The following is a 26,577-nucleotide window of genomic DNA, read 5'->3' as shown; positions in this document are numbered from 1 at the left end:
TTTAGAAGTAAGTAACACGTGCAAGTTCTGTGTGTATTTTTTATAATTATAATTCTTGGTTTGGAACCACACAGGAACTTTGACCTAAAAGTTAAACTCTATTTCTCTTTCTACAGTTACTGCCTAACCTGTTTGTTACTTTTACAATTTTCTGCTTTCAGTTTAAATTTCCAGCATCACACCTTTGTTTTTATTTTCATATTTCAAATCAGGTTTTGTATATGTTAATATTTCAATGTTGTAGGGAATTCACGATTTGTTCCATTATCAGACCAGGACGCGAATTGCAAAGTACAGTAAGGTTAAAAGAGAGCACAATCATAAGAATAGATTTCATACCATAATTAGACAGAGGGAGAGGTCATTATAAAAAAATTAATTTCCCTGTCTTATACAATTTGAAAATATAATTTTGTATAATTTATATTTAATGTATGTTTTTCTCATGAATGTTATGTCTCTAATGTTATGTGCTTGTGATGCCACAACAAGTAAGATTTTCATTGCACCTCTGCATACACATACTTGTGCGGATAACAATAAGCTTGAAATGAGCTGAAGAGGCATCTTTGAACATTATTGATAAGGCTGCACTCACTAGTTACTGACTCCTGCTTACGCATGCACATTTCTGTAACATAATGGATTTCTGCTTTACCTGCGACACCAGTCGTTGATTCTCATACAGCCAGGTCTCCCTCATAAAGGCCTTGCGATCAAAACGGCGGGCAAGCTGCTCCAGTTTCTCCTGCCTGATCAGTTCATTCCTGAGGACCAGCTCACGTTCATGCTCTGCCTTCTCCAGTCTTTCCCAGCCCTATTCAAAAATCACAGTTAATGAGACATTGAAATTAATTTTATTGAAAAGTATTTACTTTCTCTATATGGCTCTAAGGCAGTCAGATGTTGTCTTCAGCCTTGTTCTGGCAGCTCCTGTGACGACACTGGGGCCAAGCTGTATGGGTCCTAACGCCCTTCCCTTGGACAACACCGGTGGTGTGGAGAGGGGAGACTTGCAGCATGGGCAACTGCCGGTCTTCCATACAGTTCATTATGATCATTGAGGAAAATTCCAAACTCCAAAGCTTTTACGAGCTGCTGTAGAGCAACACAGGAGGATTCTAGCTTCTGACTTCATAAATAAACTGTAAAAATACGTAAGTATTCAGGATAATCCAAAATTTTTCTTGTTATAGTTATTGCGACTGTGTGTAATTTCATGTTCAATTTACTTGTTTTTTCAAACATAAAAGTAAACCAAAATCTCCTGTGCTGTTCAATTACTTCAGGACTTACAGGTGGTAATCAAAACATTACCTAAGTTCCTGTTTCTCTGTATTACCAATGATGTGCCTAATTAACGACATTCCAAAGTTGTTCATGAAATGTCCTCATGATGACTGGTTAATCTTATAAATAGCATCATGGAGTCATAGAGGAGTATAGCACAGAGGAACAGGCCCTTCAGTCCATCTAGTCCATAGTGAACTACTTAAACTGCCCACACCCATTGACCTGCACCAGGACTATAGACCTGCATACCCCTACCATCCATGTACCTATCCAAAGTTCTCTTAAACATTGAAATTGAGCTTGTATGCACCACTTGTGCTGACAACTCATTCCACACTGTCACGACCCACTGAGTAAAGAAGTTTGCCCTCGTGTTTCCTTAAACCTTTCACCTTGCACCTTCAACCCATGACCTCTAGTTGCAGTCCCACCCAACCTCAGTGGAAAAGATGACATAGCATGCAAAACTGAAGTTTTACGTGAAACACTGCTGAATGGTTCATTAATCTATGAATTGCACATGGAGAGGAGTAGTAAAGGCTCTCGCACAAGTTACTTAAATCAACTACAAAAAGGCCACTGATTGCTGTGTCATAAACCCTCTGCAAGTAAAAAAAACTTCATCCAGAACAACAACAGAAGACATATTTATCCAACAGTTAAACAGGGTTAAAGCTTATTGAATTTATTAAACAGAGAGAATTAACTTCTTACTCTATTAATGTCCGAGATAAGTTTGCCCTCATGTGGTGTGTACACTTTCTGGTTGTTTGCCCTCATCCTGCTCTGGATGGAGAACAGCAGTACTTCAAGGTTACCCTTCTCCTGGAATCTGTCGAGAGATCGCAACTTCAGTAGCTGTTTTGCAAATTAAACGGAGCTTCGGAAAGTTGGCATCGGCAATACAACTGTGAAAAGAGTGCTGTGCACTGGAAATTAAGCATTGTCAGTGTTGCGTAGAAGAAAGTCACAAAGCATAGAAAGAGATGCCGCAGATGCCAAAGCAATGCTGTGCAGCTTCACCAGCTTAGCTTTGTTATTATTAAAATCTATTTTTAGGTCATTGTAAGTGATATTCAAGATTCTACTGACAGATACTTTAACTAATATTAAAAATACAAGCCAGCATCAACAACGGTTTAATCAAACAGAATCAGAAATTAGCAATGATGTGATTTAAGTTTTGTTTTTAACTATTTGTTCTTGAAATGTGAACTGATGCTGAGAGAGGTCATTTGTCCGACTGAGTCAAGAATGGCTCTGAGAACAACCCCAACATCCCATTTCCCTACTAATCTTCCTGCAACCCAGTATCACTAGGCCTATTGATAGCCTGATTCTCATATCATCCACCTACACTCAGGGCATCTTACAGTGTCCAATTTACTTGCAAATTGGCACACCATTTGGGTTATGAGTGGAAACTGGTGCATCTGGGGAAATGTAAGCAGTCACAAGTGGAATGTTCAGACTCCACTGAGATAGCACTGGAGGTCACAATCAAACCTTTTTCTGTGCTTCTTCCTCTCAAATTGCAGGGTGAATTCTATCATGTTATAATCACTGTCTCCTAACGGTTCCTTTGCCTTAAACTACCTAATCAAATCTGGTTCATTACACAACACCAAAATCCAGAATTGCATTTTCTCTAATGGGCTCAACCACAAACTGCCGTAAAAAAACCATCTCACAGCCATTCTACAAATTCCTTGTATTGGTATCTGGTACTAACCTGACATATCCAACTTACCTGCATACTGAAATCTCCCATGACTAATGTAACATTACCCTTTTTACTTGCCCTTTCTATCTCCCAGTGTAATTTGTACCCCACATCCTGGCTACTATTTAGAGGCCTGTCTATAATTCCCATCAGAGTCTTTTTACTTTTGCATTTTCTTAACTTTAACGTCAGGAGTTCTAGATCTTCTGATCTTATGTCTCTTCTTGTAAAGGATTTGATTTTATTTTCTACCAGCAGAGACAACCCCCCCCCCCCCCCACTCTGGCCACCTCCATCTCTTCTATAAGATATGTATCCTTGGGTGTTCAGTACCCAGCTGTGTTCTTCTTTCACTATGACTTTGTGATGCCCAAAACATCATATTGTAGCCTGTCCCATTAAAATAGCTCCTTCCTTCCCCAATCCTGGTGCCAATATCCCACAAATTCAAAGACACTTCTCCCACACCAATCTCTGATCTAATTAACCCTGTGTCAATTTTTACATGCCTCGGGTAACAATCCAGGAATTATTAGCTTTTAGATTCTGCATTTTAATTTAGTTCCTAGCTGCACAAATTCCCACAGCAGAACCCTCTTTCCTTGTTCTTCCTATGTTGCTGGCAGCCACATGGATTACAATAACTAGATTTCTCCTCTCCAACTCCAAACTCCTCTGCAAGTCAAATGAGCTGTCTCAACCCTGGGTAAAGATTTGGGACCCTCTATCCTTGCAACAGAGAATGGTGTTATTCCCCTGCCGATACTAACCCCAATTACAACTATATTTTTCTTTTCTCCCTGAATCACAGTTCAGTTGCTTATCCTTACTACAGCTCCCACTCCTATCTGCACAGGGAATAAGAATCTCAACCTGTTGGACAAGTTCCAGGACTAAGGGTCCTCCAGCTCTTCCTCTCAGGATACACCTACCTGCTTCACTCAGAGTCAAAAGCTCTTGTCCCTGACCACAGTCTGAATTTGAAACATCTGGCCCTCTCAAGCTTGCTCAACCATTTAATGATCATGGCTGATCTATGCTGACCTCAATTCCTCTTCTCTTCACTATACCCAGTTCCACTATAAATACTTCCAGAAGTCTGAATTCCACAGCCTCCTGGGGCAGTGAAATCCAGAGATTCACTACCCTGTACAAAAATAAAATTCTGTTTTAAATGGCCGGACGCTTATCTGGTAACTACATCCTCTCACTTGATAGTCTCCTACTGGTGAAAGCATTTTCACACCTACGCAGTTACTATATTTATTTATTTATTTATTTATTTATTTATTTATTTGTTGAGACACAGTTCAGAATAGGCCTTTCTGGCCCTTCGAGCTGCACCATCCAGCTATCCCCGATTTAATCCTAGCCTAATCATAGGACAATTTACAATGACCAATTCGCCTACTAGCCAGTAGTTCTTTGGACTGTGGGAGTAAACCGAAGCACCCAGAGGAAACCCACGTGGTCACAGGGAGAGCGTGCAAACTCCTTACAGGCAGTGACGGGTATTGAACCTGGATCTCCAGTACCGTAAAGTGTTGTGCTAACCACTACGTTACCGTGCTACCCTTGGGATTTTATATACCTCGATAAGGACACCCCTTAATCTCTAAATTCCAAAGAATATAATTCCAATCTGTTAAACCCCTCTTGTTAGGTCAGCTGTGTCATACCAGGAATTAACTTGGTGAATCTATGACCTATGAATCAGTCAGTCTGTTATTATCTAATGCAGAAGTGCCGTTCTCAGACAATGCATATTCAATAACTCCACAGCGTGATCATAGGTCTATAATGACCCCCTTCAGTGAGATATGAGAAAGTGCATAAAAATACTAGCTGTAAGCGAAAACATTTAACATCCCGATTCTACAACTGACTTTGCAGGTTTTTCCACTGTGCGGTAAGTGTTGAAGGCCTGCAGCTGCTGCTGCACCCCAGTCAATGAGTTGGCAAACTTCCGACTGTTCAGGACAATGATGGTTTGCTCGATCCACGTTAGCAGGTCAGATGCCAACTCTTCATATTTCTCGATCATTTTCTGGGTTTCAATTGCACTATCCAGCACCTAAGAAAAGTACAACATCTGGGTAAGCATACACATCTCAATGTTTCCTCCCCCTCCATCATCGGATTTCTGAATCAACAATGAACCCATGAACACTACCTCAGTAATTTTCCTCTCTTTTTGCACTACTTCTTATACATACTTCTTGTAATTTATGATTTTTATTATTTGTTGCAACGGACTGCTGTCACTAAACAAATTTCATGACATATGCTAACGATATTAAACCAGATTCTGATTCTTCACACACTATGAGCTCACAGACAGGTATTTGATCATAATAGCATAAGGGTTGGCTTCAATTGAGATAAAAAGTAGTGAAGTGAATTTCTATCTTCAAGAAAATGCATTTGCAAGTTAGCCTGTTATGACCTTGTCTGGGAAAAAGGTAACTCAGAGGGAAAGAAGCAATCTTTTCAAGATGCCTCAGTGCTGCCATGATACCTGCCTCCTGCTGCAATTTGATTGACTGCAAGATGTACAAACATATCCACATTGTGCTGGAAAAACAGGCTTCAGCAAACTGCTGCTCTACAAAAACCTCACTTTTGATACTGGCAGTTACATGGCATGTAAGGGTTAGTATGGACTGTTTTTAGGGCAGCTCCAGTATTTGGTACATCAGCAAGGACTCCTGCAGGATTCTACAAGCGTGCAGTGGAGAGCATTCTGACTGGCTGCATCACACCCTGGTATGGAGGCTCCAATGCATAGGATTGTAAGAGGCTGCAGAGGATTGTAGACACCCCCAAGCTCCATCATATACACTGCCCTCCCTACTGCGAAGAATATCTTCATGAGGCAGTACCTCAAAGAAGGCAGAACCATCACTTTTAAAATGTTGTTAAGGTGCCTTTTAAACAGTTTTGGCATCACAGGATTGTTTTCAGATTTCAAACAGCATCCATCACTAAGGACCGTCACCATGTGGGACAAGCCATTGTCTTGTTACTACCATGGGGGAGGAGATACAAGAGCAGTTAATAATTTAAGAACAGCTGGTTTAAAACTGCTCCTGATACGTGTATTGGTCTACAAGGGATTTAAGGCAGCCAGATATGATTTAGTTTTGGCTTGTGTAGAGGCCTAAACCACATGTACACAAAAACTACAAGTTACAAACTTCAATTAAAGCTTTGTTCTAATACCCCTGCAGTCTTGGTCTAATATCCAAAAAGAGGCAAAGTAACAGGCAAAATTCATTGGTGTCATTGCAACTGGTACAAGCTACCTGTTTCCACAAGGCTACCAGGTTGGTTAGAGCTAATTCAGCAGAATATAAATTGCATTGGGAGGTTTTGTCTGTGTGATTCAATGATTCACTAGTCATCTGAGTCACCAGGCCATAAATGTGTTCTACAAAGCTTTAACAATCGTTGGGATATAGAAACCATGGCCGGGAGTGTTGCTGTGAAGAGTGCTCAAAGTGAGATTATTTTGAGACCAGAAGACCTGAAAGCAATTGTTTCTCGAGTAGGATTTCCTTTCAGTTTTTGCTTTCCACTGCTGGCTTTGTGCCTGCTATCCTAATGGGACAGGGCCATCAAGAGGGAACATCCATAGCTCAATGCAGTAACATGGAAAGTTTGCTATGGGAGGTACAGAGGGGTTAGAAGGAATCATGGGGTACCTAATTATTGAGGTGAGGGGGGTGGATGGTGAACAGGTCGTGATTGTGAAGGTGGTTTCAATGATAGTCTTTGGAGCAGGTTGAAGGGAAAAGGTGATGGGGAATCCCCTTCCTGCTCAACAATGTTCTAGGGTACTTGAGGGAACAGATGGTCAGATTTGTCCAGAGGTGGGCAGGGCCAAGCAAATTGTGAGGATGGGGAAAATGGAGAGATAGCTGATCCTATAGGAACCACTCTTGGCTTACTTTCCATACAAACTGTATTATGAAGGGTTTAGCTCTTTCAACCTACTCTTTGTTACTGTATCTTCTAAGACCCGGGAGATATAGCCAATAATTGAAAAAAGGAATAACTTTTATACTGAATGTATGAGTATGAATACAATATTTATATTACTGATCACAATATCTGATTGCATCAAATGAGGTTTTGCATTTCTCATCCAAAACTTGGTTGAGAATAATTTCCGCTGTGACATTAAATTTGTTCTACAGTTCTGAACAGTGGAAGCAAAGGACGCAAAATTTGAATTTTCCAGCCACAATTTTTGAGCACCAATGATATCAAATATACAGTCATACATGCTTGAATACTGTTGTGTCACAGCCTGACAGAAAACTGATGAGAAAATGGACTTGCACAGCAACTGATCTCCGAAATACAGCAAAAGCAGGCAGACCGTGACCCCAAATCATCAATTCAATACTGACTTGATGTCAGCACTAACAGCTAACAACTGAGCTGTTTTTATGAAAATGTTTGATTATAGTTACTAATTCTTGATCACATTTCCTAATCCATAACCTCCATCCCTCCCGAATGAAAAAAAGTGAGCTTGTGACCATCAGGAGAAATGTGTGTTGAAACTTCACTCTGTTTATAATGATGCAGCAAACTGTTGGCATGGAATCTGTAAAGAAATCATCCAAATTATCCAAATCATCCTCTTTAAACAGTTCTCCATTTTTTTTTATAGCTATTGCACCAATTCACTTTTGAAAATTACCACTAAACCTTTTTCCACTGCCAGTTCAGGTTATGCATTCTAGATCTCAACTCCCTGCATTGAAAGAGGTCCTTCCCCCTGTCTCTTTTGCCACATTTTTCTGCCTGCTTCCTGCAGCAATTGACCATTCTTTCAGTGGAAATAAGTTCTGTTTATTCTCCTCTTACCAAAATGGCATTGTATTGAACAGCTTTATTCTTTCACTGCCCTCAGGAACAAAAAATAAATCCCATTTTCTTGAGTGCTCTCTGACTAGCATCTTAAACAGTAAGAGTTTTCCAGGAAAAGGCAGAAGTGCCAACTCTCAGGAATTTCTCACAGGTAATGGGAGATCAATCTTCTCATTCCAGAATTGTATTCTGCTACCATTACTTTATTGGATGAAGCCTGTTACCTAAACAGACATTCTTTACGACACAAACCTTGCCAATCCTTTTCCCCTCCACTGCTAATGCCTTCATCTTGGAGAAATAATGGTAAAATGCCACCACATAGGTAATGATTGATTTTTCATCTGGATTCTCTGTAAAGACATCTGGGTGGGGAAAGAAATAGGAAAAAAGAGAATGCTTACTTTTTCTTCAAAATCACTCAATAAAGGGGAAAATGCACTTCGATCAGAAGAATATGTTATTCAAACAATCATGCAAATTGCAGATTTCTATCTGAATTGGATCCAAAAGATTAGATAAGATAAAAACCTAAACACATTACCTAAAGTTGAACAACACACATAAAAGATGCTGGTGAATGCAGCAGGCCAGGCAGCATCTCGAGGAAGAGGTACAGTTGATGTTTCGGGCCGAGACCCTTCGTCAGGACTAACTAAGTTAGTTATTCGTTCAGGACATTCGTTCGTCCTGACGAAGGGTCTCGGCCCAAAACGTCGACCGTACCTCTTCCTAGAGATGCTGCCTGGCCTGCTGTGTTCACCAGCAACTTTTATGTGTGTTGCTTGAAATTCCAGCATCTGCAGATTTCCTTGTGTTTGCGTACCTAAAGTTGAACAAAGCCTTTCAATTCCGTGGTCAATGAGGAAAAGAAAGCCAGAGTTTTGCAAGATGACAAAACTAGGTTTTTTAAACAATAGGATGTGTTGTTCTGAGATATGCCGACATTTATTGTGCATTCCTAACTGCCCCTGAGTCGGCAGTGATGAATATTTATGTGCTCACTTCAAGAGCACTAAGGAATGGGTCTGTACTGACACTTAGGATGGAGTAAAGAAGGCAGGTTTCCTTCTTTGAAGGAGATCTCAATGAAAAAGGTGGAGTTTTAACTATAATCCGGTGGTTTTGTAAGTACCATTACTAAGACTTCCTTTTTATTTTTAAATTACATATCTACTTAGTTACTTGAATGGTGGGAATCAAATTCATGCCCATGTATTATTGCCAAGAATTCTGGATGCAAATCCAGAAACTTATTATTAACACATTAGATTACTACATTATGCTACTGTTGCCGCCCATAAATTTTACATCTGGTGGTTTTACTCACAAAGCATTCAGACAAAAGGCTGCTTATGTCACATTACTTCAACCTTGTAAATACAAACAAATTTAAAGCAATCCTAGACTAACAGTCTTCATTGAATTATACACCATTAATCACCTCATATATGAAGAGAATTTAGAAAAGAGAATTGGGGCTTCTAAATATTGCTTCCCTTTCAATGTGGTGTGTGTTCTGAACACCTGATATGGAATGTATGTTACAGCCCACTGTTCCATTGCAAGCTTCACATCACGGAAGCTCATTTGGCTATATACGCCCATAACTGTCTGGCAAGTTTTTCATGAAACTTACCCTCGGGATCCAGCAGTTTGGTCACATTCAGATGCCTCTCGGAGACATCAAAGGCATTCTGTAAGTTGTGCATGGCATTAGACTTTTTCAGTTTGTCAAACTCAATCAAATCAGGCCTGAAGAAGGAAAAACACATTGTAAGTATTTCTGATTTTCTACTGTTTGTTATTGTCGAATAAAGCTATGCATGAATTTTCATAGTGTTCTGACATTTTGCCAAAATGCCCAAAAGACAATCCAGATCCATTTTAAAACTACCTTACTGTGTTGTCTACACAATTCCAAAAGCCAGCTCCTGAAACTAAAAGTCATGCACCCCACTGGCAACAGTGACTTATTGTAAGTGGTTTAAACCAAGTTTGAACCCAAATACTCTTCTTTCCTTTATTACAGCACAAGTTCAAACATGAGCATAAAATCTAAATAACTCAAATAAACAAATGAATGAAAATCTAGCATGAGTGGCTTTTTTCTACTTAGTATATATTTTATCACTGATGACACAGAAGGATAGAAGCTTAGCCCACTGACAGTACTTATTGGCTCAGCATAGGTGTTCACTACAGTTTATGGCATTATCTAAAACACAACAACATCTTTGGTTTAAAAATCAGGGTACCATTATACCAATAAAAATGTTATGATGATTTTGCATCAGATATTTGGACCGGAGTTGGACAACAGTGAACTGGGCACACAAAGATAGATTAATCAAGCAGAAATTAATATTTGAGAGGAAATTTAAGATATAGATATTATTTGCTGAAATGACATTAAGTCTCAATTTTTAAAAGGTTCTTAAATTATTATGTAATGTCCTGGTTCATATTTTCACTCTTACGCTGTATTTATTTTATTTAGCAGTTCTGTAAGAGCAGTCTGTTCAGCTTATTTCAGCTTATTTAGGTTATTGCTGAAGATAAGAGATGAGGAGATATATCTGCAATCCAATTAGGATGGTAGAATTAAGGGGAGGTTTCTCTGGTGAGGGACACTAAGATTGGGCTTGGGGCTTTTGTTTGAGAGGAGATGAAGAGGGAAGACGCAAGAGAGAAGAGGTCGTAGGATTTGACCCAGAGTGGGACCACGATTTGATGAAGCCAGGGGCAAGATTGATTAAGGACCATTAACTATGGAGAAACTGAGCTCCAACTTGTACACATTTGACTGTTATATTAAAATGAGCCCTTTTCTTTTTTTTGTTCTTTATACTTTATACTTTATTGTCGCCAAACAATTGATACTAGAATGTACAATCATCACAGCGATATTTGATTCTGCCCTTCCCGCTCCCTGGATTACAAATCGATAGTAAATATCAAAAACTTAAATTATAAGTCATAAGTAGAAAATAGAAAAGTGGTAAGTAAGGTAGTGCAAAAAAACCCAGAGGCAGGTCCGGATATTTGGAGGGTACGGCCCAGATCCGGGTCAGGATCCGTTCAGCAGTCTTATCACAGTTGGAAAGAAGCTGTTCCCAAATCTGGCCGTACGAGTCTTCAAGCTCCTGAGCCTTCTCCCGGAGGGAAGAGGGACGAAAAGTGTGTTGGCTGGGTGGGTCGTGTCGTTGATTATTCAACCCTTATTCAAATTAAGATTGATAAATATAATCTTTAAATCGTATGCGGTGTACTCTCTGCTATTTCATGGCACTAATGTGTAACGGGAAGCAAATTACACAGCATCCACACGTACAGCAGTTTGGGGTGGGACAGCACCTCAATCTCACAAGTTTGTTGGGGCTGGAGGTTGTCTCCCTCGACTTATGCAGCCAAGGAAACCGGGGGTGGGGGGCGGGGTGGTTTCAATAATTATAGAAAAAGATGATTTCCTCTGTTTAGACAAATTCATGTCATCTCCTGTGAGATGTTCTCTGAAAAACCCAGCTATACTACTTTTGCATCTTCTAAATTCAACAAATACAAGTTAACTTTGATAGTTTTTTTCTTGATTATCCCACATAGCTGAACCTTTGCTCATGCTTTATACAATGGAGACACAAAAGACTGTAGGTGCTGGAATTTGGAGCAATAGACAATTTGCTGGAGGACCTCAGTGGTCAAGCAGTATCTGAGAAGCAAATGGAATTAAGTTTCAGAATGAAATCTTGGATCCGATAGGTTCCCAGTGTTACTTATTTTCTCTTTTCCTTCCCATTGAAGTCCTGTCCTCATCCAATTGTACATTTGTTTGCCCTTTCGTACAGGAAGAGAACATAGATCAGAGAAATGAAGCTGCTCGTGCTTGCTTCCCTCTCAATGTGACATGTGTTGTGAAAACCAGAACGGGCAATTCAGCTTTAAAGTCCTTTATTTCATTACAAGCTCCACATCCTTAAAGTTCATTTAGTTCCAAGTAATTTTCCTCCCAGTCCAAAGACGTACCATTTGATAAGTTAATTAGTCATTGTAAATTGTCCCATGATTACACTAGGGTTAAATCGGGGGTTGCTGGGCAACGCGGCTCAAAGGGCTGGAAGAGCCTACTACGTGCTGTATCTCAATAAATAATAAATAAGTATATTTGAAATGATCCTGATGAATCAATTTCTCATATTTAGTGACCTCCAACAATTGCTCCCTGACTAAAGTTAGTTACATTCTCCTAACTAGTGATAGACAAAGCCACACATTACCTGTGTTTGTGGATAAGGGCATTAAATGCTAAGCCATCTTTCCAGCTTGATGTGAAGTTTCTGATGTTTACATTAGGATATCTAGGTATTATAGAAAAGAAAAAAAGAAATAAATTTAATTTGAGATTATTTTACATTTCATCTTTGATGGAAATTCAGATCAAAGTTTGCAGGTATTTGCATTAAAGGTCAGGTTCACTGAAAGCTTCACATGAAGCAGCAGTAGTAACTCACTCTGCTGTTTTCATCTGACACCAAAGGAGAAGTGCGTCCTTTGCTGACCGAGTCTCACTATAGTCATCGGTTTCCACTGTGATATCCTGGATCTGAAATAACAGATTAATCAACAGCCGTTTTTTAAAAAAAAGATTAAAGTGACATTTGAACTGCATTCACAAGAACTCTAGCAAGAACAATTGAAGTGGAAAATATATTTGTAGTCCAATCTCCATTTAAAACTCTGGAAAATTAAAAAATTAAAACAAATCTAATTTTTACTGTGTTGCAAACTGAAGGTCAAACTGTCTAGGAAGTCAACAACTTAAAGATTATGAAGGGAATGAGGGAAAACAGCAAGTGAGGGAGAAGGGTAACAAACGGAGGGAAAGTGGAAAGCTGAAATATGGGATAGTGGGTACAGAAGATGAGGAAAGGGGGGCTGGCTGGTGGCGCAATGACATTGGTGCCGGACTCGGGAGCAGAGGTTCCTGGGTTCGAAACCAGTCGGGTCCACTCCCGAGTTCGCTTTCCATCCGTGCCGGGTTGAGTGTTGAGATCGCAACTCGACTTCGTAAAGGGAAGAATACTGTGAAAATGTCTGTGTGAGGAGTGGTGCGCCACACAGTCTCTCTCTTTCGCTCTCTCTCTCGCGCCACGCCTTGTAAAAAGCCATGAAAAAGACTTCATCACGAAATTTCAGTATGAGAGCTTGGAGAAAACTGGATGAGGAAGGTAGCCTGGAGAGGTGAAGAAGGATACAGTGAATGGAAGAGTGGGACGTGGAGGGTAGAGGAGAGGAATAAAAGGAATTTAGCAAAGCGAGGACATTAATAAGATGAAACAATGTGGAGAAGAAGGCAATGAATTGAATGGGAGAAGGAAAATGAAGTGAAGGGAAGAGACAAGGGAGTGAGGAAAAATGGTAAATGGACATCAGAAAAGAGAAAAATCTGAGGGTGAAAAAGAGGAGGGATGGCTGAGAAAAAGCACAAGAATAGAATATTGGGAAGGAATTTAGAAAAAAGGAAAATCAGAGCTGCAAATGTCTGTGTCAATAGTAAAGATTTATCATTAGCATTCTAATCTCCTATCATCCAAGAGAATATGATGAATGGTTGAGACAGTAGCATGGATCTCAATCTCCTTGAAATAAGGACTGTGGGAAGAACAACTGACTTACAATTGGCATTGCTTTAAAGCTTTCTTCTAAGATGCAAATAGCAGAGCTCAGGAATAAAATACAGTATTGGAAAATACTCACTGACAACAGGTCAGTTAGATATCCCATTCCACAGATACATTTTCCCAGAATAATCCCCAGTTTTTATATTCCCAGTTACCTGGAAGCGAAGAATGATGGTCCAAATAAGTCCTAGTGTCAGTCTGTGGCTCCCATCAACAATATCGTGTGACCCCATATTTTCCAGGTGCACCTTCTGTTCCTTGAGAAACTGGAGAGCCTTGTCAACATTTTCCAAGCAATGTATACGCATCCGACCTCTCGTTGGCTTTGGCTAATTAGGTAGAAAAGAATATTTTCAGTACAAAGAAATATTCATCGCTGTCTATAATCAACTTAAAGGAAAGCTGTATAAAGACCGGTGGTTATTGAATGATGATGTCCATCTCCATGCCGTTGTATACAAAACCGAGCTTTCTCATCATTCAAACTCCCAACCGCTAACCACCAACCACTTAGTCTACTTCATGCCTCCACCACTCCTCGAGGCAGTATTGTCTACCACCAAGTTTCTGTTCTTACTGTTTCAACTCTACAAAGAGGGTATGAATTGCGTTTCCCCTCACCATGTTAAATACTCCTCCCAACAACATACAGGGAAAGGCCAAGTGACGGGAAATTTAAAAGTGCGAACCCTTACTCAATTCAATGTGTGTGTCTGCTGTCAGTCTTATGGCTTGTGTGTTTTATGCATGATCCTACATCCTACCATAAAAAATTCATTAATACATTTAATTCAGCACCTAATGCAATTGGGAGCCTTATTCAAAATTAATATTTACTCTTGGGATTTTTCAAAGCACAGGAAACCCATGTATGAAAGGCAAATAAGAGTTGTGCTGGAGCAAGATGGTTAGAGAATACTGCAGCATTCTCTAATGCCTCCATCTTTGCCATGTCCATATTTCTCACTTGTCTACAGCCTACCAGTTTCTGTAGATGATGCCCGAAGTATGTTTTCCTGCCTGGAAAGTGACCAACCAATCAATTTAGCTGGCTGCTGTACTTCAAGTGTAACAAGAAACTTATTCTCACATTAAGGTGTGCAGGATATCTGTATCCCGAGCACTGACCAACATGTAACATCCTTCCGGCCAATCCTTAAACTTCGGGGCCAAATATTTTCATAGCCATGCGTTGGTTGGAACTTTATATTTCGTGAAAGTAAGACTGAAGCAATTAAGCAACATGTAAGGTGAATAGATAGAGCTGTTCTATTATCAAGTATATATTTTCAGTGCTAATCTTTCACAATTATTAGACCAATTCTGAAGCACAGTTGTATAAAACCACTTAATTTTCATGTGGTTTTGGAAAGTCACACAGATTATAGATGGTTGCAGAGATATTCTGAATTTAAGTATTCCAATGTCAAAATCAATCCTCAACACTCCATTACAGTCAAAACCATAAATCATGAATTCCATTAGAGTGGAGAACATACCAGTAGCTCCCCAGACAGAACCTCCAGCAGCTTAATCAGCATGCGGCCATCCCGAAGGTCAGTGTACAAGTCAGTAATGCGGCAAGTCACACGTGCCAAATGAGAGTTCACCCATTTGGTGAAGGTCTTCTTCTGCACAACTTCACGTTCATCTGCAAAACGATCAACCAAATCAGTTTCCTGTGTGCCATCTTTGTACTTGGCTCCTACACTTATTTACTGCTGGTACCTGGTCATAGTTTGCTCTGCATATTACTGGTGGCAGAAATAAATGGTACAAATTCAAGTCATTATTTCACCAGACAGAAAATATTTTAAAGCAGCTCATTATTTCTCTCCTGCCTTCAGCCAGCTGCAAAAATCAAACTGGAAGTTGATCAGTTTTATATTTAAAGCTGCAAGAGCCATTGTTCCTGGTGATGTAGTGAAGCCCAAACCAACCTGGCGAGTGGGCTATCATAATGTGTCCTGTTGCTTGGATGCTCTGTCACTACTGGTTGGATTATCTCAGAATGCCAAGTGACTACACAGTGATCTTAACCAGTCTGGAAATGGTTAAGAAGCTCGCGTTGTGATGCAGCTGATCAGTTCCTGATGGCGGAAGACTAATGATCTGTGACAAGGAACAATTTGCTGGTTTACGTCAGGTACCAGCCTTCCTGCCAAAAGTCCCAGGCTATTATATCCTTGCAGCATTGTGCACAAAAGATGCTGAAATGCAAGATGTGCAGCTGCTGGGCTGCAAACATCAATGGACAGAGGCATGCTGGAATTGGCAAATGCCTTCTTAATTGCAGGAGGAAAGGAGATAGGAAGCAGATCGCTTATTAACATCCAGTGATTTAAGGATTATGCTGTTCTAAAGTAACGTTATTGTGAAAATGTTGAATTACAAAAAGTGGTGCTCAAAGTTGTGATCCTTGCTTCAAATACAAACAATCCATTAAATGTTGTCAGTTTATGTCAGAATACAATTACCCATATAGTTCCTGAACTCAGCCATGTAACTTATAGATGGCTAAAGCTTTATCTGGGTATCTATCAGCCAAATATCACATTTAAAGGTTTACTCAATACTGTCAAAGAACCGGACATTTTGTATAGCTTTGAGAGCATAAAGATAATGAAATTGATATTTTTTAATAATACTGAAATTTGTATTAATACAAACACATTGAATTTATTTACAGAGAAAAGGCATCAAGAATTCATCTTTGCTGAACTGGAATCAAAACAATATTGATTTCTATCAGTTGTAAGAGCTGGATATCATAGCTCTGTTCATTTGCATTTTACAATGACGGCCAGGAATTGTCTCCAAAATTGAATTTTTCAGTTTATCAGAATCAGATTTAATATCACTCGCATATGTTGTAAAATTTATGTTTTGTGGTAGCAGTACATTGTGATGCATAATAATAATAATAACAATAATAATAATAATAGACTATAAATTACAATAAGTGTATATATTTTTAAAAATTAAATAAGTAGTGCAAAAGAGGAGGAAATTATTGTGAGGTAATGTTCATGGGTTCACTGTCCATTTAGAAATCTGATGGCAGAGGAGAAGAAGCTGTTCCTAAAACATTGAGTGTGTGCCTTCAGACTCCTGTATCCCCTCTTTGATGGTAACAATGAGAAGAGGGCATGTCCTAGGTGGTGGGGGTCCTTAATGAAAGATGATGCATTTTTGAGGCATCATCTTTTGAAAGTACCTCGATACTATGGAGTCTAATCCACATGATGGAGCTGGCAGAGTTTACAACTTACTGCAGCTTTTTCCAATCCTTTGTAGTAGCCACTCCATACCAGAGAGTGATGGAACCAGTTAGAATACTCACTAAGGTACATCCGTAGAAATCTGTGAGTCTCTTTGATGACATATCATGTCTCCACAAACTCCTAATGAAATATAGCTACTGCCATGTCTTCTTTGTAATTGCATCAATGCATTCAGCCCAGGATAGATTCTCAGAAATGTTGACACCCAGCAACTTGAAACTGTTCACCCTTTCTTCTACTGATCCCTTGATAAGGACTGGCGTGTGTTCCCTTGAGTTCCCCTTCCTGAAGTCCACAATTAATTCCTCGGTCTTACTGACATTGAGTGCAAAGTTGTTGTTGTGACAGCACTCAACTAGCTGGTATATCTCGCTCCTGTATGCTCCCACTCACCATCTGAAATTCTGCCAACAATGGTTGCGTCATCAGCAAATTTATAGATGGCATTTAATCTGTGCCTAGCCCAACATTCATGGTTTTTGAGGGAGTAGAGCAGTGGGCTGAACACACATCCTTGAAGTGCGCCGGTGTTGATTGTCAGCGAGGAGGAGATGCTACCTCCGACCCATACAGAGAGTGGTCTCCCAGTGAGGAAGTCAAGGAACCTTTTGCAGAGGGAGATACAGAGGCCCAGGTTTTGGGTCTTGTAATGTAATGATCCTGAACTAGAATTTAACATGGTCCATTAAGCTCTGATATTAAGTATCTCGCATAATTGTACATACACTATGATTACAGTAAAGGCTGGTGTACAGATTAGCTAATTTTCAATCATGTCATTCAACATTTATTAACATTTAAATAGGTTTCAAGACATTCCATTAATTCTACATACATCTTCCATGTTCCTTGCAAATTTTCTAATTGCCATTCTCAACATATTCCTATCTTACCGATTAGGATGTAATGATGCCTTAACTTTTTCAGAGTTTTAATATTTACTATATTTCAAAGATACAATTTAGAGTTGAATATCCTGGAGGCATTAAAATGTTTGTCTTTCACTTCTCATGATAAAACAGATAAATTTTGTTTAATAACATCTGAAGTCTTACATTATGTAATATATAGTGCATCATTATAAAATATTAGTTCACTCCCATGGCATGAATGACACAGGAAATTGAGACCAAGTTCAGTTTTCAGGGTAAGGCTAAAGATGTCAGAAATCTGAACTGGAAATGAGAGTTCACAGTGTAGTGTGAGTTGAGGAAAATGAGGCAAAATCCTTTGCGCCCCAACAGGATTTTTGAATAATGTGGAGTTCGTGATTTAGTTGTGATGGAAAAGAAAGAAGTGGAAAAATGAGAAAGTATTTTGCAGAACTGAACGAAGAACAAAGTTTCAATTGTAAACTTCCCCTCTACATCTTCTATCCACTATTTCATCTGGAGTTGTTAAGCAAAGCAAAACCTAGCCTATATCCTGCATCAAAATCACAATCAGGATCACCAGCATGTGTCGTGAAATTTGTTAACTTAACAGCAGCAGTTCAATGCAATACATAATAAAGAAGAAAAAATATAATAATAAATAAGTAAATCAATTACAGTATACATATATTAAATAGATTAAAAATTGTGCAAAAAACAGAAATAATATATATTTCAAAAGTGTGGTAGTGTTCAACGGTTCAATGTCCATTTAGGAATCGGATGTCAGAGGGGAAGAAGCTGTTCCTGAATCGCTGAGTTTATGCCTTCAGGCTTCTGTACCTCCTACCTGATGGTAACAGTGAGAAAAGGACATGCCCTGGGTGCTGGTGGTCCTTAATAATGGACGCTGCCTTTCTGAGACACTGCTCCTTGAAGTTGTCCTGGGTACTTTGTTGGCTTGTATCCAAGATGGAGCTGACTAAACTTAAACCCTCTGCAGCTTCTTTCGGTCCTGTGTAATAATCCACACCCCCCCCCCCACCCCTCACCAGACAGTGATGCAGCCTGTCAGAATGCTCTCCACGCTACATCTATAGAATTTTTTGAGTGTATTTGTTGGCATACCAAATCTCTTCAAACTCCTAATGAAGTATAGTTGCTGCCTTGCCTTCTTTATAACTGTTGGGACCAAGTTAGATCCTCAGAGATCTTGACACCCAATTCTATTCAATATTAAATACTTTTAGATATCAGAAAGTCTTGGCTTCAAGATAAACAAATAGGATTTTGCTTCTTTGTTCAAGGCAGATTTTAAGCTTATGAGCTACTGTTAAATAAGCCTGCACTAGATCAACGAACATGTTATCCTCTCTGATAGATCAGAATCATGTATAATATCACTGGCATATGTCATGAAATATGTTGTGACAGTAGTACATCGCAATACATAATATAAAAACTATAATTTACAATAAAAAAAACATACAAAATTAAATGAAATAAGCAGTGTCAAAAGAGAACAGAAGAAAGCGATTTAGTGTACTAGAGTGCATTGTCCATTCAGAAATCTGATGGCAAAGGGAAGAAGCTGTTCCTAAAATGTTGAGTATGTGTTTCTGGCTCCTGTAGATCAATATATGTAACAGAATTATTAATCAAAAATTATGAAATTGTGTCCATTAATATAATATATGTCAGCTAGACAATCCTAGCTAAATGTGCACAGAGTCTGAAATTGCTGCAATTAGAACAAATGACATAATTTGGGCACATTAATCCAACAGAAACTAGTAAAAGTGTCCACTTCTGTCTTCAGTTCAATGGGAAAAAGTATCTTTTCTGCTTGCTATCTGAAAATCTTCTTGAGTTGCAACTGTAGCTCAATAAGAAATTTTTGTTTCCATTGTCTTATTGTAGACATATAGATACAATCTAAGATGACACTAACTCAGTACTAAAGGATTGTTGCACTTTAGGGGATGAAGGAGAAGAAAGAGCTGTGCCAAATGTTGGATGAGATGCTGATGCAATGGTTTCATTTATCCTTCAGGTGGACACAATGGATCCAATGGTGGCAGTCAAAGAACTGAGAGAAAGGTCTTCCAGGTTGCTTGGTGAATACTTATCCCTCCACAAATAGATCTAAACAGTTTATCTGGTAATTTATAGAATCTGTGCTTGTGCAACCCTACTGTGTGCAATCTCCTTCGTTACAACAGCAAAAACCATTCATGACCTCGAATGCACTTTGTATTGATCTGTAAACTATAGAAATAACTATTTCTTCAGTTTGATTTTTACTTTGATCATTCCGTTACTACTATCTACAGCTGATTAATTAATATCTCCCAGTAACATTTTGCCAATAAAGAATCAACATTGTAACACTCTGACTATTAGAGGACTGGAGAGAGACAGATTGAACTAAATGCAGTTCATTCTTCGCCTGAACTCTGAAGAGCATAGTGGAAGGGAACACAACTCAGTATCCACTATTGAGATACATGCATTTTGAGATCAGCAGGACATCAGATATTTGCATATTATACAAGGCATCATTCCTTAAAACAAAACTAAACAATAGTCCCCAAGGCACAGACTGACTAGCATATATTGAGGCAAATTCCAAGATAAGATGTGTTATTCAAACTTCGGTAGACATCATGTTACACGCAAGGATGATTCATTGCAGAAGTACCAACACAAATATTTGCAATTATTTTTGTAAAACAATTGGAAGTTCAAATGGATCAGTTGAAATTGATTATGTCATAGGTTACCTATTGTTACACCAATACCCATTTTAGACTATGGTGTAATGATTAAATACGTCTGTTTAACAGTCAGTGATCTCCTGCTTTCAGATTATTGATCTATGGCAGAGGTTCTTCGAAATCCATTGGTGTTGTGAACTAATCAACAGTCCTAGGGATTAACCCAAGAAAATTATTATGAAAGGAAGATTCAATGGAGGCCACATGGTTCCTAATGATTTATTTACGATATTGGTCTAGCAGCACAAAGGTCAGGCACTCAAAACAAGTCCATCAATTTGTTAGCTGCCACAGGAAATGGCCACTTATAGTCACTAATTAATAAAATCAACCATTCCTAATCAATCCAGTCAACATACAGAACAGATTATCTTTAATGCATGGTGCTATGAGCAATGGAAAAAGTACTGCCTTTTTTGAATGCCACCTGCAATCCAAAGGAGATACTTGCTTTAAAGCTATGAACACATATTTATGACATCATTGATACAGACCACATATTAAAAATGATCCAAGCAAACAATTGGATCATGACCCCAAAAGTGTCAATACCAACACTCTAGTCAAGTCAAAATGTTGTACTGAATGCAGGCCAATTAAGTTCAAAAATCTGTTGAAAAATATTGAATCCTCCTAAATTTTTGTTTGGAGGGCAGTACATAGTGGAAGGATATGCAAAGGCTCAAACAGTGGAAGGACTGCGATGCTCCACAAACTACCTGCCTGCCCGTTTCGATAGGCAGCTCCTGTCCCATCTGTAGAAGGGTCCAGATTTCCTACATAGATCTCATCAGTTACCTCTCAGCACACAAAATTAGAGTGGAGCAAACTATCCTTGATTCTGAGGGCCCGCCAAATGTACATACAGTGTAATATGTGGCATTAATAAACAGAATACACCAATAATAAAAAATAAACTAGTTAGCAGATACATATTATATATTTAAGTGCCTTAGCACAGGTATCTATCTCAAAATAATGATGGTCTTGGTTTACATAATTTCAATGTACTACCTTTTTTTACATATATAAAACAATTAGAACATATTTAGAATTATTTTTTGAGAATTCTGTATGAGCTAACATCATTTTACAAGATCTTATATAGTTGTTATTTTGTTTGACAATTTTTCAACTCAATCCCCATTCCTTCCTATTTGGACGTGGTTTGTTGTTTCCATGTAATAATGTGGGACAGTTGTTGATATCAAATGTAACACGATGTAAGGTTCCACTGCTAATGTAATGGCCTCTCTGTAATTTTTCACTGCTAATGTAGTGGTTTCTCTGTAGCAGCAATGTTAGGGTTATGACTAGAGATAACAGAGCTTTGGAATGTGGGGGCTATCCAATGAGAGAAATATTGTTCTTTCTTGAGATTCTGGAAGAGAGATTTTCATGGTCTTTTGGCCGGGGAGAGATAAGGAGGGAAGACGCGAATGGAGAGAGTGGGTAGACCACCGGACAGAGTGGACCTGGAGTGAGGGTTCGAAGGTCAGTGACGATTGGAGGAGGTCGATGGTGGACGAACGACCTCATCAGTGAGCTCCAACCTTGCGCAATAGACTGTTTCATGAGAATGTGCCCTTTTCCTTTTTTTGTTTTCTTTACTAACCATGTAGTCAAATTCAGAATTATAAAGCTCAACCGTTTAATCGCATATGGTGTACTGTTTGTTATTTCATGGTACTGATTTATAACAGTGGACACATCACACAGCATCCACCCAAATGAGATTTCTTAGGTTTGACCGAGCTGGGTGCTATCATCCCCTATATTAAGCTGCTAGCTGAACCAAGAGTTACACAAAATACAACTTTTACAGCTGACATTGCAGCTGACTTCCTGTTTGATCACAATGACTTTTGCTGCAAAAAAAGGACTGTGAAAGTAAAAAGCAAAAGCTGCTAACTTGAGAGACCCCAGAAGAACTACATTACTTGTGACCACTGAGTTATTTTCTGTTTATTTATGGAGAGATTTGAGACACTGATAACTAAAAAATACAATCCAACGAACTCTAAGTACAATGGTACAAGGCCCTGGGGTCAAGACCATAAGATAAAGGAGCAGAAGAAGGCCATCTGGCCCATCGAGTCTGCTCTGCCATTCAATCATGATTGATCCTTTTTCTTTTCTTCCCTTCAACCCACTTCCTGGCCTTCTCCCCATAACCTTTGATGCCATGTCCAATCAAAAACGTTTCAATCTCTGCCTTAAATATATCTAATGACCTGGCCTCCACAGCTGCATGTGGCAACAAATTCCACAAATTCACCACCCTTTTGATAAAGCAATTTCTCTGCACCTCTGCTTTGAAAGGGCACTCCTCTATCCTGAGCCTGTGCCTTATTGTCCTAGACTCTCCTACCACGGGAAAAATCTTTTCCACGTCTACTCTGTCTAAGGCCTTTCAACATTCGAAAGATTTCAATGAGATCCCCCTCATCCTTCTAAATTCCAGTGAGTAGAGACCCAGAGCTATCAAACGTTCCTCGTCTGATAACCCCCTCCATTCTTGGAATCATCTTTGTGAACCTCCTCTGGACCCTCTCCAAGCCAGTACTGCTTTTCTTAGATGAGGGGCACAAAACTGCTCTAAATACTCAAGGTGAGGCCTCACCAGTGTCTTATAAAGCCTCAGCATCACATCCTCTGGACCTCTTGAAATGAATGCTAGCATGGCATTTGCCTTCCTCACCACAACCTCTATCTGCAAGTTAAACTTTAGGGTGTTCTGCACAACGGGACTCCCAAGTCCCTTTGCATCTCAGATTTTTGGATTTTCTCTCCCACTTAGAAAATAATCCACTCATTTATTTCTACTACCAAAGTGCATGACCATGAATTTTCCAACATTGTATTTCATTTGCCACTTTCTTGCCCATTCTCCTGATCTGTTTACGTCCTTCTGCATCCTACCTACTTCCTCAACACTATTCAGAATTCAGAATCAGAATCAGGTTTATTATCACTGGCATGTGTCATGAAATTTGTAAAATAAAACTTAGCAGCAGCAGTTCAATGCAATACATAATATAGAAGAAAAAAATAAAATAATAATAAGTAAATCTTATTCAGTGTACTTTATACAGTATACATATGTTGAATAGATTAAAAATTGTGCAAAAATCAGAAATAATATATATTTTAAAAAACTGAGGTAGTGTCCAAGGGTTCAATGTCCATTTAGGAATTGGATGGCAGAGGGGATGAAGCAGTTCCTGAATCGCTGAGTGTGTGCCTTCAGGCTTCTGTACCTCCTACCTGATGGCAACAGTGAGAAAAGGGCATGCCCTGGGTGCTGGAGGCCCTTAATAATGGACGCTGCCTTTCTGAGACACCGTTCCCTGAAGATACCCTGGGTACTTTGTAGGCTAGTACCCAAGATGGAGCCAATTAAATTTACAACTCTTTGCAGCTTCTTTCTGTGTAATAATCCACTCACCCAGCCCTCACCAGACGGTGATGCAGACTCTCAGAATGCTCTCCAAGGTACAACTATAGAAGTTTATGAGTGTATTTGTAGACATACTAAATCTCTTCAAACTCCTAATAAAGTATAGCCGCTATCTTGCCTTCTTTACATGTTGTGACCATGTTAGATCCTCAGAGATCTTGACACCCAGGAACTTGAAGCTGCTCACTCTTGCCGCTTCTGATCCTTCTATGAGGATTGGTATGTGTTGCTTCATCTTACCCTTCCTGAAGGCCACAATCAGCTCTTTCGTCTTACTGATGTTGAGTCCCAAGTTGTTGCTGTAGCACCACTCCACTGGTTGGCGTATCTCACTCCTGTACGCCCTCTCATCTCCATCTGAGATTCTACCAACGATGGTTGTATCATCAGCAAATTTATAGGTGGTATTTGAGCTATGCCTAGCCACAAAGGTACAAGCACTACCTGCCCCTCCACCAATCTGCAAACTTGGCAACAAACCCATCAATTCCATCATCTAAATCATTTATATACAGCATAAGAAGAAGTGGTCCCAGCACCGAGCACTGCAGAACACCACTAGTTACTGGCAGCCAACCAGAAAGGGATCTTTTTATTCCCATTTGTTGCCTCCTATCAATCAGCCAATGTTCTGACCATGTTAGTAACTTTCCTGTAATACCATGGGCTCTTAACTTAGTAAGCAGCGTCATGTGTGGCACCTTGTCAAAGGTCTCCTGAAATTCCAAATATACAACATTCCCTGCATCCCCTTTATCTATCCTACTTGCAATCTCCTCAAAGAATTCCAACAGGTTTGTCAGGTAGGATTTTACCTGAAGGAAACCACGCTGACTTTGTACTATCTTGTCCTGAGTCAGCAAGTACTCCATCACCTCATCCTTAACAATTAACTCCAACATCTTCCCAACCACTGAGTTCAGGCTAATTGGTCTATAATTTCCTTTCTGAAGATGGTATGGATCATTATTTGAGCAGAGGGTAGTGGACAGTCTCCTTTTAATGACCAAGCCAAGTCCATTGACATAGATTAAACGTATAAGCATTACAAGGCATTTGTATGGCTGTAATAAATAGTAGAATTAAAAAACAGCTTTTGTTCAAGCTGAAGATAACAAAATATGTGAACAAATGAAATAACTTACCTATTGCATTATCATGTCATTGCTACAGGAAGAATGCACAATTTAAAAAAATATCTGAATGCATCCAAACCCTTCTGAGATTTAGACTTAACATTGCTTTTTGAACAACACAAAGCACAATGGTCAGCCATTTATTCAGAGAATAATGTACGAAAATTACTTGTTTTACACACACATACATATATAATTACATTATATAGTCTTGAGACAATTTAGAAAAAAAAGACACTATCTGGCATATTTTTCCTGTGCCAGATAGGCTAGGAGAAACAGTAATCAACCAGTTACAAATGATCTGTACTGTAGTGAGTAATGAGAAACCTGGATCCTAATAACCATGTACTTTTAAGTATACACAAGTATGTGCATGTGTGTTTAAGCATAAAAAGGACTAGCACAGACTCAGTGAAGAAAATCTCTCCTTCAGTTTCACTCTAAGGGACAGGGTATTGAAGTATTTGGACAGACAGGGATAGTCAACAAGGCTTTGTATATGGTAGGTCTAACCAATATTTCAGAGTTTTTCAAGGAAGTTACCAGGAAAGTTGATGAAAGCAAGGAAGCAGATGTTGTCTACATGGACTACAGCAAGGCCTTTGACGAGGTCCTACATAGGAGCTAGGTTCAGTTGCTTGCATTCAAGATGAGTTAGTAAATTGGATCAGATATTGATTTCAGATGGTTGCCTCTCTGACTGGAGGCCTGAGACTAGCGTTGTGTCACAGATATCGGTGCTGGATCCATTGTTGTTTGTCATCCATATCAACTATCTGGATGATGGTGTGGTAAACTGCATCAGCAAATGTGCAGATGATACCAATATTTGAGGTATAGTGGACAGCAAGGAAGACTATCAAAACTAGAAGCAGGATTTGCATCAGCCTGAAAAATGACGGGTGGAATTTAATGCTGACAAGTGTGAGGTGTTGCACTTTGGGAGGACAAACCAGGGTGGGACTTCGATGGTGAATGATAGGGCACTGAGGAGTGCAGGAGAACAGAGGGATCTACGAATGCAATTACTTGAAAATGGCATCACAGATCAAAGTATTGAGTACAGGAGTTCGGATTGTATGTTGAAGTTATATAGGACATTGATAAGATCTAATTTGGAGAATTATATACAGTTCTGATAACCTATCTATAGGAAATATGTCAGTAAGTTTGAAGGCGTACAGAGAAAATTGACAAGGATGTTCCCAAGACTTAAGGACCTGTGTTATAGGGAAAGCTTGATAGGTTAGGACTTTACTCCCTCGAGCATAAAGGAATGGTGGGAGATTTGTTAGAGGTATACAAAATCATGAGAGGTTTAGAGAGGCTTTATACATAGAAACATAGAAAATAGGTGCAGGAGTAGGCCATTCGGCCCTTCGAGCCTGCACCGCCATTCAGTATGATCATAGCTGATCATCCAACTCAGAACCCTGCACCAGCCTTCCCTCCATACCCCTGATCCCTTTA

General features: G+C 39.3%; 1 protein-coding gene across 4 annotated transcripts in view; it reads right to left on the bottom strand.

Annotated features, from left to right (window-relative positions):
• LOC134348431 (spectrin beta chain, non-erythrocytic 1-like) overlaps positions 1-26,577 on the bottom strand; it is a 334,104-nt gene that overhangs the window by 138,981 nt on the left and 168,546 nt on the right. For all 4 annotated transcript variants that reach the window (XM_063051822.1, XM_063051803.1, XM_063051832.1 and 1 more), the window contains exons 3-11: positions 15,075-15,226; positions 13,731-13,904; positions 12,406-12,497; positions 12,172-12,252; positions 9,537-9,652; positions 8,150-8,262; positions 4,903-5,090; positions 2,008-2,125; positions 659-817 (exon numbers count right to left, since the gene is read on the bottom strand). In XM_063051822.1, coding sequence (XP_062907892.1) covers positions 659-817; positions 2,008-2,125; positions 4,903-5,090; positions 8,150-8,262; positions 9,537-9,652; positions 12,172-12,252; positions 12,406-12,497; positions 13,731-13,904; positions 15,075-15,226 — 1,193 coding nt within the window. The remainder of the gene's footprint in view (positions 1-658; positions 818-2,007; positions 2,126-4,902; positions 5,091-8,149; positions 8,263-9,536; positions 9,653-12,171; positions 12,253-12,405; positions 12,498-13,730; positions 13,905-15,074; positions 15,227-26,577) is intronic.

Source organism: Mobula hypostoma, chromosome 1 (genome assembly GCF_963921235.1).
Source record: "Mobula hypostoma chromosome 1, sMobHyp1.1, whole genome shotgun sequence".
In the NCBI taxonomy this organism is placed as follows: domain Eukaryota; kingdom Metazoa; phylum Chordata; class Chondrichthyes; order Myliobatiformes; family Myliobatidae; genus Mobula; species Mobula hypostoma.
This window is presented reverse-complemented; position numbering and strand designations above follow the sequence as displayed.